The sequence below is a fragment of the Sminthopsis crassicaudata genome, chromosome 2 (assembly GCF_048593235.1).
Source record: "Sminthopsis crassicaudata isolate SCR6 chromosome 2, ASM4859323v1, whole genome shotgun sequence".
Classification (NCBI taxonomy): domain Eukaryota; kingdom Metazoa; phylum Chordata; class Mammalia; order Dasyuromorphia; family Dasyuridae; genus Sminthopsis; species Sminthopsis crassicaudata.
In genome coordinates, this window is record NC_133618.1 from 382,736,374 (window position 1) to 382,748,841 (window position 12,468).

Consider the following 12,468-nt stretch of genomic DNA (forward strand, 5'->3'; position numbering starts at 1 on the left):
CTTTAAATTTCTTTGGGCAGCTCCCTCATGCCTTTAATATACTTGCTCTTCTCCACATTTCAGAATCCTGCTTTGTAGGCAGACTTCTGTAAACCATATTCTACAGGACACAACATTTTTACAATCAAAGATGCAGAGCCTGCACCTTTGTTTTGCTGGTTTGTCTTAAATTCGATTCAGTAAAACACATTGTAATTTGTAAGGAGCTAAGACTTCCTTAAATAAATTATCTCCCACCTTTGCATTAAAAAATAATGATGGGACAGAAATTACTTTGTCCACAACCTTCTGATTTGGACATTCTCATAAGATATTCTATCAATAATGAGATATTCCAAACGATTCTCTAAGTGACTTGCCCAGGGTCACACAGCTAGGAAGTGTTAAATGTCTGAAGCCACATTTGAACTCAAGTACTCCTGACTTCAGGGCTGGTGCTCTATCCACTGTGACACTTAGTTGCCCCTACATTAAACATTGAAAACATTGCATAGCTTCCTATATAAAACCCACAATTATTAAAGAATTGGGTAATATAGTAAAAATCACATTGATGACATACTACTGAAAGGATTCCTTAAAACTTATCCATAAACCCTGGGCAAGTCACTTTACCCCAGCCTCAGAAAGGAATTAAAAGTTGAGAATCACATAAATAATCATGAGAATGCTAAAAAAAAAAAAAAAAAAAAAAAAAAAAAAATTTTACCAATAACTATACTATTATTGAATGATAGCAACCACTGAAGGCAGGAGAAGTGGTCCAGCAATAACAATGGAATATCTCGAAATCTAGTTAGAGGTTCCAAGAATGCTGACTACATCCCCTATTTCTATTTAACATTTATGAAAGAACAAGAAAAAAAACAAGGTGAGAATGGCTTGAAATACTGTAAAGTATAAAATATTTGAGATCACTGATCCTATGCCATATTTAGCTACCTTCCTTCAATCTTTAACTCAGGTGCCATCTCAACCATTAAGTATCTCAATCTCCTTAGCTACTATACCCTCTCCTTCCTCAAGCATTCCCGGAGTTTTGTCTGGAGTTTTATTCTCCCTACACTCTAATACATAGTTCTGCTCATCCTACTCCAGTCCCAATAAAATTTAGACTCTTTAAGGTAGGTTCCATTTGGGTACTCTATTTTATTGCTTCAAGGCATATAAAATACAATGTCTTGAATATAATGTCTTGATAAATATAAATGAAGTCCTCTACCAGAGTCATCAACATTATCAAATGAATATGGCTTCCTGTTAAAGTATTTATACTGAGAAAATTTTGCCTGTGTTGTTCATAGATTTATTCTGCAGTTACACTCCTTACCTAGTAAGTTATTAAATTTAGTATTTTAAAATCGCCATTCATAGCCACTTACAATTCTCAATCCACTACCTTGCTACAAAGGTACTTCAAAAAATGAAAACAGTCTCTGCCCTCAAAGAACTTAATACCAAGTATTAGAAGTGGAGAGTCAAAAATTCCTAACTGGGGGAACTAGGAAAAACTTTCTGAAGAAGGCATCAGTATCATGAAACAAACTAGATCCGGGACTCTATAAGGTAAAGATGAGAAAGGAGATCCCAGGTTTGAGGATACCCTTTGCCAAGACTAAATTATGAGATGAACTGTCCTGTGAAAAATTAATTTGCTAAGTCTGGAAAGATAGGCTGGAACCAGATAGAAGGTCTTTAAATATCAGAGAAATTTGTATTTTATCCTAGAGGATAAAAGAATCCAGCTATGTCAAGAGTGGACTGGGAGAGGGAAGAAGAGCGTGGTACCAGAAAAATCAATTAGAAGGCTGTCATAATGGTTTGGGTAAGTAGTTCTAAAGGGCCTGAACAAGGGTGATGATTAGAGAAAAAGAAACAGATGTCACAGAGATAGAATCACCAAGACCTGTCAACTGATTAAATATGGAGAGTGAAAGAAAAGGAAGAGCAGAAAATGACTGAGGTTCTGAATCTTGGTGATTAGAAGAATAGTGTTCATGATAGAAAAAGGAGAGTTTAGAAGAGGGAGGAGTTTAAGGGGAAAGATAATGAGTTCTATTTTGGACATGATCAGTTTCAGATACCTACGGAGACATCCAGGTGGAGATATATAGCAGGCAGTTGGTGATGCAGAATTGGAGCTCAGGAGAGAGATGAAAGCTGGATATGTAGATTTGGGTGTCATTTGCAGAGAGATGCTAGTTGAATCCATGGGAACTGATGAGACCACTTTTACAGGAGGGCCTAGGACAAAGCCCTGGTGTACACCCATGCATAGAGGGCAGGACATAGATGGTGGTCCAAACAAGTAGACCGAGAAGGATCAGTATCAGTCAGGAGAACCAGAGAGCAGTGTCACAATAACCTAGGGAGGAAAAAGTATCCAGGAGCACAGGATGGTCAACAGTATAAAATGTTGCAGGGAGGTGAAGAAGAATAAGGACTAAGAAAAGGCCACTGGATTTAGCACTTAAAGAGATTTCTGACAACCTTGTAGGAAAAAAAAAAAAAAAGCAATTTTAGTTAGGTAGTGAGGTTTAAGTCAAGTGGTTCAGAAGTGATGGGAGGTGATGAAGTAAAAGAAATAAATGTAGACCATCCCAAAATAGTATTATGAGATTTTTCCCCCCTGAATATTATATGCCCAAGATGGCATTTTTAGAGAGCCAGTTATAGTGCTACTATTTTCTAAAATGTTAAGTAAACCAAAGCTCCAGAATGATTTTTATAAACTAATTATACATGTCTATACTGTATTATGCTTTGCTTCCCCCATAACTTAATAAGAGATATTAATTCAAACCTTTCATGTAATTAGATACAGTCCATTTTTCTACAATCCCTAGGTCTTTTCTGAATAACACTTAAATGCTCTATAAATTTAATAAAGATATTGCCTATAATTTTAAGATAATGAAACATATAATTTTCTACAAAAAGAAAAAGAAAAAGCATGTTTGGTTAAACTTTTAATTATACATTGTCAATTAACCATAGCATATCCCTAGAAAATCTAACAAATGAGTTGAACTATTAATATAAAATATATATTTAAAACCACCACATAAAAAACAAAGCTAAAAATGCTAATAAGATTAAATATACTATTATATTCCAGTTTTAGCTGCCAATATGGACAAGTGCTTTCTTAAAACGTAAAACCATTTAGTCAAGCTTCCCAATTTGGGAGAGAAAAAGAACTACAATTTCAAAAAATGAAAATGAAGTAAGCATTTCACATTAACTAAAATTACAAGCTTTATGAGATTTCAGTACTTTATATCTAATTTCTGTAAGGTCAAACTTTTTTTTTCTTTTTTTTTTGAAGACAAAATAAAAAAAACCAAATAATTTTCACATGGGTGGATTTAGATATAATGTCCTCTGTATCATGGAAATTTAAAATTTGTTTTATCAGATTAACAATTTATTCTTATTTCTACTAAAAAAAGAATATACTTACTTGTCAGGATTTTCCTTGGGTGCTGGAAATGACTGAGGATTCACATGAGCCAGTGTAATAAATTCATTCTTCTCCAAACTTCCAACCAGGATTCGGATTTTTGATTCCACCAAGCCCACCCTGAACAAATGCCACTTAATATTACTAACAGTTGTTTACTTTTAAACAAAAATAAAAGTTAAGCAAAATATACAGAAACAGAAGAAATATACTGAAAGGAGAAGTTAAGGTACTCTTTCAAAAATTAAGAATACCAAAACAAGCAATTTAATGGAATCACTGTTCCAAGTAACTCAAGAAATCATTAGTAACTTAAAATTGTTCTACCTTAAAGGTCAGGAAGTAATAACTATCCTTTAAAAAAAATAATAATAAATTTTTTAAAATTAAAAATAAAAAGCTTTACTCAAATCAGGAAATTCAAGAAACTGAATTTTCAAGACAACCAGTCTTTGCTCAGGACCTTTAAGGAAAAGAGATTAACAAAGCAGTTTTAGAAAGTTATAAAGTGAATTTCAAATAATAGTTAAAACAACAGTAGCAAGTAAAAAAAGAAAAACAAAAAAACTGAAAAAGTATTACTGGCAGTTACTTAACATCCATTTACTTTAAAAAAAAAAAAAAAAGGTGAGTCCTCATTCCAATGTCCTAGCAATTTATAGGTCTAAAAAACAAAAAGTCAAATTGAAGAGTTTATTTATTTAATTCTTCCTATGTCCATTTTATTTTTTTATTTTCATCTCTGCTTTATTTCAAAGGGTCATTTGGAAATTTATGGTTTCTGTTCTGTGAATCTTATCTTATACTCACCATTCTAGTCGCTGCTTTTCTGTTGGTGCACTTGCTAGAAGTACAATATAATGCCTTTGAAGATAAAGACAATATGCTATTTATTTTATTTATATGTTTGGAGTTGGATATTCAAGCCACAATGCTATAAGCTTCGTTGAATTGTTCTAACTTGAGCTAGCCCAAAAATCTTTGAAATGTGAAAATCTCACCCTATGCACATTACTGGATTACATTAAGTTTATAAATATTCCATAAGTGTTCAAACTACAGGATATTTTATTTGCTTCTGAAAGAAATATTCATTAACAGATTGTTACAAAACATTTCAAAAACAAGAAACTAAAAGAAATTATAGTAATAGAAAGGTACACTGAAAAGTGCTTAAAAGCTTTTCATTCAACATATAAATTAAAATAAATTTGTTTTATATGGACAGTGAACAAAAGTCTGCTTTATTAATAGATATTAAAGATAATTATGGAAACTGTTAATAACCTAGTAAAGGAAAATTGAGTTGAAGTATTTCTCAACTATTTTAAAAATCAGGCCTAAAAATAAAAAAATGTTACTTATTAATACAAATATGCACAATTATATCCAATCTATAATGTGACTCAAATTATAAAGGATAACTGAGATCAAGCTAAAAAAGTTCCATAGAATCAATCTAAAAATTTTGAATGCCTCATCTTGATCAATAACCTTGTGATAAGCATTAAAGTGTTCATTGAAATGCATAATTGATAATTTACTGAGCTATCAAAAAAACTTTTAGTAATCCATTATAGAATGGTATGTTACAAGAGTTGAGACAAGGTTTCTTCCAAAATATATTATCACAAAACAGATTAAATTTATTAAGTAGAAATAAGTAGGAATCCAACCAAAATCAGTACGCTTTATTTATCTTTGAAATAACTCCTTGTTCTTTACATTAAAAGATTAGCAATAGTCTTTGGACAAAATGTTTTGATCTAAATCATGATAGTCATGATAGTTCTAGTTTGCCAAGAAAAAATGTGTTAAATGACATTATGGTTTTTAAGGATCAAAACAAGGAAAATGAAAATACTTTTAAAAGTTTAGCTATATTAAATTCATATTCTACATTCATTTTTGGTGACAAAGCATTGTTGGCCAATAATTAAAAAGACTGATTTCAAAAAAGTTATCTATGCCTTAAAAAGTCACCCTTTAAATGTAGGCACATACTAACATCTCACTTATCAAGCAAATTCAACTATATGAAGCAGAAACAAAAACAAAACAAAAAACCACCAAAACAAATTCAGCAAGTCTCTCAGCAATCAAAAACAATTATTTTTAAAGCTACATAATAAAGATTATATATTTTCTTGTTAAAAGCTAACATAAAACCTGATTGCTTTTCTGTATAAACAATGTATAAAGACTGTTCATATGGTTTTTCAACCCACTGGAGATTAGGTAGGAGACTACTAAAGAGAGAAAAAGTGAGGAAAAGGCAAAATACAAGGCAGACCAAATTTTTTATATCATTTTGTCTGGCTCACTACTTAAACTTTTATACATTTTATTACTTATCATGCTTGACTGAACTTACATTCTATTATAAATGCTTTAAGAATTCCTTCTAAAGTTCCCTACTTTTTCATCTTTTTATTCCCGATGTTTTAAATATAGTAATTGCTTATGAAAATGTGTTCAAGGAATAGAAGTAGGGTGGAACTTCATATATGGGATAAATAGATCTACATATAATAAAAGACTGAGACAATTTTGATACTTTACAGGAAATAATGATATTGAAGATTGGATAATCAATAATTATAGTGCTATTTTTGTTATTATTTTTTATTTTGGTGCAGCAATAGGAGTTAAGTGACTTGCCCAGGGCCATACAACTAATGTTAAGTGAGGTCAAGTTTGAATTCAGGTCCTCCTGACTCTAAGGCCAGTGCTCCATCCACTGCACCATCTAGCTGCCCCTATGGTTCTATTTTTAAAGAGCAAGAATGTACTTAATACCTTTTTAAAATAGATCAAAAAAGACAGAAGGCTAATCTAAGGTTTGGTACTCAGAATTTTAGTATTTAAAATTATATGGAAAATGTGCTTATTTTCTTAAACGAAATGATTCTGGAATAAATTATGTGTCTATAGAGATGCCACAATTCGAATAAGCATTTCAATTTATACTGAATGATAGAAAGCTGCAAACATTTCTAAATGATATTTAGGACATAGTCAGATATATTCTACATATCAGACTATATATAATATATTGACTATATTCTATAGTCAACTTCCAGATAATAACCCTTGAAGGTAAATTGGAAAGATCCTAACATGCTAAAAATTAGGTATTTATAATAAATGGGTCTTCCCCTGCCTTTCCAACCTGAGCATACTAACCATGTGTTCCCTCAACCAGCTCCAAAAAAAAAAAAAAAAAAAAAAAAAAAATTTCCCCTCAAATATGTATTACATCTACCCCCCAAATTTGGACAAAATATCAGCCTAAAAAAAAAGGTGGAAATTATTTTTAAATGGTAGCTGTATTTGAATTGCTTGTTAGAAATCTTTCAAAACAATTTACAAAAATGCTATCAAAATTTAAAGTTTAATGAATGAGTACTTTTGTGACAGTAAATCAAATGCCTCCAGAAAACATTTTACACATTAATGTTTCAGGTGTTAGATATTGAAATGAACAAAAAACTTTTTTTTAAAAATGGCAAATAAAAATCCTTGGATGAATCAAGAAAATTACCACAAACATGTCTGATCTAATCAATGAAGAAGTTTTACCCAGGATTGAAAAGATTTGTGGTAAATTCAAAATAGAATTCTTTAGGTCACTGATACTTAAATTAGCTGCCACATCTCATACTGACAAAGTTAGAAGTGTTATTTTATTTTTAAAAAGTGTAATATTAGCTATTTTTTTAAAAAGAGTAGCCAGAAGATTTAGCATTTGAAAATAACTTATAAATAAAAACACACAAAGGACAAATGGTTGTAAAATCCAAACTTGAGCCAATAAAATTTGGATGCTTCCTACACTGTTCTTTACAGAGATATTTAGGTATGTAGAAAAAATTGAGTATAAAAATCAGAACGTTTCATTTATCCTTATACCTCATCTACTAATCCCTTTTTTATTCAATCTTTTTTTTTTAAAGTTTATTTTTCATCAAGCCCTTTCCTTCATTGTCAATGCTACTAGGTTATCTTGAACATGAGGTAAAGTCAAAAGATATTCCCAAAGTTGTATCTTTCTTAAAGAAATTTGAATCTCAATTTTATCAATATAACAAAAGTTACAAACATTCTTGAGAGTAGTTGAATGTCTTTCTGCTCTCAGAAATAATCATATAATACTAAACATTTCCAAGATAACCACAATCTATGCTATGTCTTCACATTTAAACATTTAATAAATGTTGACAACTAGGTTTCTGAAGGCTTGTTTATTAAGAAAAAAAAGGAAACAATCTTCAAATTTTCTGGGTACTTTACCTCAAATATAAACACTTGAATCTAATGAATGGCAGAAGTGCACGTAGTAAACTGTACACTAAGACAAATGTAATAATGAAAGATGCTACACAAATTTAGGGAGTATAACAATGCTACGAGGAAAGCATACTTCTGAGAAATCAACTTTAACAGTAAGAAAAACAACTTTGCCTGGCTCTCATAATTTATTACATTTTTGATACATTTTAATCACTTGAGAGTATTTTGGAATAAAATCCTATAAAGAGTACCTAAAAACTTTATGTCATCTAGAGGGCATCATTGTTAAATATTCCTAACTCTTAGTTCCCTTTGCAAAAATGGATTTCCTCATAGAGGAATAACAAGGGGGAAAATTTGTATGATATATCTAGCATTTGTCATAATTTTAAGCATTCAAGTTTAGATCAGGTTTGTTTTTCTTACACAAAAAATACATGTATTATCACCAACTTGATATGACGTTTTTTGACATGATAGAAGAAAGCAAACTATCATTATTCATTAAAAAGGTGCTTTTTTGACACATATACAGCAAAATATTATAAACGCTTTCAGGTTAAGTAATTTTTTAAAAAGCTAAATTATAACTGACTTTAAAAGGTACCATTTAAGAAACTCTTTTAAAAGGAAATCAAGGTTTTTCCAAATAAAAAATTATATTTAAAAATTATTTAGGTCTTTGAGTTCTAAAGAAGAAAATATCAGTCTGTTGCAATACTTTATGCAATGACTCCAATTCCCAATACATTTTAAATTTACAAAGGGTAAATTTGGGTGAATGTGACTGTCAGAAGAGTGTTATCACTATATATTTATGATGAAGAATAGTATTTTTGTTCTTCTGTTATCAATTACTATTCTAATTGATTTGTATTAAATTAGAAACAATTGTAACTAAGCTTATGTCAAACATAAATGGTCCTCAATGGTAAAAAGGGGAGAAAAAAACTATACACAAACAAAATTTCCAAAGAAAAGGAGAGATTATTAATAAATTATTTAAGTTGTCACTGATAACACAATCTTCCAAATGCAATCCCCAGAACACAATTCAAGTGCTCTATTACTTTTTTTTTCCATGCAAAAGGTACAGAAACAAAACACAGAGACATTATGATGGTCACCATTCATTTTTTTTAATTGGGGAATAGCATATTAAAATCTTGCTTAGATTATTACATAACACAATCCAATACAAGATCAGATGGTTAGAAAAGTGTCAGATCTTTTAAAAAAAAATTGAAAAGAAAAAAAAAAGTGGGACTCTGGCAAAATTTCAGCTCAGGGCAAATAAAAATGCAGTCCATTTTTTTTCAAGTAAGATTTATTATAAAACTTACAATTTTCATCAAAATCAAATACAATTAAACCAGGCTTCTGACCTGTACTAAGAAGGTATTAAACCATTAAAGTTAAACATTTTATGTTCTAGACTACTAGGAAAACTTCTTTTAAATATTGGAAGGGATTTCCTTATTATGAAAAAATAAGGATGGGTAATGATATGTCATAGCCTAATGATAACACAAAACAGTTGGCTATGTACTGAATAAACTGGTGAGATGTAATTTTACAAATTTATGTGACTGATCTTTCCAAATGTAAACTTTTAACAAGAACTTCTATCCTCTAATAATCTTAGTTTTTCATCCTTGAATCATCAATACATACCTTTCTACTGGCCTAAAATATCCAGATTATTAAAAATAGAAAAACCACATATTTGTTATTTGTCCTTCTAGCCAAATCATTGATAATAATGTACACTCACTAAATGTTTTCATTAATGAAAACTAGCTAAATCCTTTGGCAACCAATTATAAAAGCTAAATACTATCTTGAAAAGGAAGAGATGGGAAAATAAATACATTCACAAAAAGTTTGCTATTCTAAATATCTGAAGATTCACAGGAAAATGAGAATCCTCAAATCTAATTCTATTGGAAATGTTTGTCTAACAAAGTGTCATATATACAGATTTATCACTGTGAATATTAAGAAAGCAATGTCTGCCATGCCTTAAAATACATACTTGTACTTTTGAAAGAAGTTGGGAGCTTCAAAAAGTTTGGACCACTCTGCCTTACTCAGCAAAATTTCATCTGTGATAGCAAGACCTAAATTAAAGACATATTAAACTTCTTTGCATATTTCACTATAAATATCAGCAGTCTGACAATTAAAAAATCTTTATTGAACCACATGCATACATTATAATGAAACATAGTTGCTAATTAAATTTACAAAAATTTCCTCATTTTAGACCTACTCATTATGAAAAAAAAAAATATGAAGTTTTACAATAGGGGTCATTACTGAATCAGATAAGCAAGCACCAATAATAATATTCTAATATTTTTTATATAAGTAACTCCAAAAACTAATGTTATCTGGTTTTTCTCCTATTAAAAAATAGATATTGAAAACATATGTATTCCCATAAAGGGCAACACAAAGTTGGAAAATCTTACAATATGTTTTGAATTTCATGTAGTTTTGGAGTTCTTGATGGAAAATAGAAGGTAATATCCCCATTCTTGCCCAACTTCCTTCCTTAAGGGCTTTATCTTCCTGTTTGCTTAGTCTCTGCCTGTGGAAGAGACTAGAAACTGTAATTCTACATGGCAACAGTATATTATTAAGGCACTAGATTTGACCTACAAAAATTGAAGTGAAGACATCCCAATATTCACACAATATTTAAAAATTAAATCTTTTACTATTTGTATAAAGTCAAACATAACATCTGAAAGGAAAAAATATATAACTTTACAGCATTTAAGTAATGAATTCTCTAAAATATGCTATAATTCTTAAATTGTGAAGTTTTTGTTTGGAAATTGTTTTAATCAATATGGTATAATATAATGCTACTAGGATTATAACAATTATCTTAAAATTTTGTACAGGAAGAAAAGGGTAAGGATAAAAGAACTTACCTTGTTTAAACTCCTCAACCATGACCATCCGTGTAGAAACGGACACATTGTACGTAGAATTCTGTTGTGGGTATGCTGGTGTAATTATAGGCATAAGATGGTACCTATCACTGGGGTTTACCTATATATAACAACAGCCAATCAGTTTCTTCAAGTACACATGCAACAGAAATTTGGACTTTTATCCTTTTTGATAAACTGAACAATGACCAATTTTAATTGTATTCATTGATGAAGGTGAAATCAAGAAAATGCAGGTCAGTAAGCCTTGTTTTGAAATTGTTTAGATTATCAGAGAATAAATCTAATCTATCAGTCAAAAGTTTCATGTAAGTAAATGAACATGTTATACTAAATTTTTCAGGATACACAAACGAATATAGAATGTAAGAAAGACTAATGCAATACAGTACCCTAAACTTTTTTAAATAAAAAAAAAAATTGACTGAGGTCAATTAGATTCATTTTTATAAAACTGCTATATTTAAATATTTGCTCACAAGTGCTTCTAATAATCTACTTTTACAGCATTACTAAGAACAAGGTACCTAAAATGAAAAGATAAACTTTGTGTACCCTAATTATTAGGATATTAATATAGAATTAGAAATGTTCCCCCCACCTCCAAAAAAACCTCAAGGGGCAGAGGAGAGGGCAAAACTGTACTTTCTAAAACATTATGCTTTAAGGTCTCCAAAGAAAACTTCTAACATTTAAAAAATTAAAATTACAGCCATGTTTTTAAACACAATTGAGAACAAAGAATGTGTAAGAACTAGAAGGAACAGACATGATCTAGCCCAACATTTGAATTTTATAGATGATGAAACTGAGGCCCAAAGAAGGCATTGCCACTAGTTAAAACAAATAAATGGCAGAAATCAGACTTAGATCTTGTCTCCTAAATCCCTACATATCCTCTACACTTTATTGCATCGCATTATAAATTTTACATAAGTGATCTAAGAAATACTTAAGTCACACTATTCATGTTGGCTTTGCCTTTCAAAAAGGTCAACAGCATTATTTAAGGATCCAGTTCTAGACTTAACGCTGAGGAGCTGAATTGCTGTTATCTCAAATATAAAAGTAATTGTAATTCAATTGATCTATCCTTGAAGTTTGGAAGCTTTTGTATATATTTAGTCTTTTTTAATAAGAGAAACAGAAAAGTTTTAAATGCAATGATGAGACCAGTAAAATCAATATTGGCATAAGAAAAAATGTATATAAACCCACTAAGTTATGAGTGATTTTTTAAAAATCAATTAAGTCTCTCATTCTGAGACCTGAATTTTATTTTTCAAATGAAAAAAAATTGTCAAAATGAATTTTTTCAGTAGTGATGGTTAACACTCCAAAAGAACTACAATTAAAGCTATCACTTCAAACACATTATGCAGTTTCCAGAAATTCAAACCAACTGTAACAATTACATCACGGATGGTTAAAATGGTACTTCTTGAAAGTGGTCACATACTAAATGATTTTGTCAACAACCTTTGTTTTACAAATCAGTTTCAACAAAATGTTTACATAAAATAAATACAGGGAATATTTTTAGTAGCCTTTTATTTTGTTTTCTTATGCACAGATGCCCGTACAACTTTTACTTACATAGTAATAATCGTATTATTAAATATATATTGTAGGTTGCAAATCTCTTACTGAAGTCAGTATGTTCAGCTAGATAATATATATTCTTAAGTATGTTGTAAGTTCACAGGGTACAAAGTAATTATATCTATAAATTATAGGACCATTACAGCT

At 30.1% G+C, this 12,468-nt stretch overlaps 1 protein-coding gene across 13 annotated transcripts in view; it reads right to left on the reverse strand.

The window, feature by feature from the left end:
- Positions 1-12,468, reverse strand: part of PAPOLA (poly(A) polymerase alpha) — a 68,511-nt gene that overhangs the window by 23,588 nt on the left and 32,455 nt on the right. For all 13 annotated transcript variants that reach the window (XR_012486624.1, XR_012486623.1, XR_012486622.1 and 10 more), the window contains exons 11-14: positions 10,699-10,819; positions 9,792-9,876; positions 4,274-4,327; positions 3,464-3,583 (exon numbers count right to left, since the gene is read on the reverse strand). Coding sequence is in view for 8 of the 13 variants with exons in the window: in XM_074291353.1 (XP_074147454.1) it covers positions 3,464-3,583; positions 4,274-4,327; positions 9,792-9,876; positions 10,699-10,819 (380 nt within the window). In the remaining 5 variants the exon portion in view is untranslated. The remainder of the gene's footprint in view (positions 1-3,463; positions 3,584-4,273; positions 4,328-9,791; positions 9,877-10,698; positions 10,820-12,468) is intronic.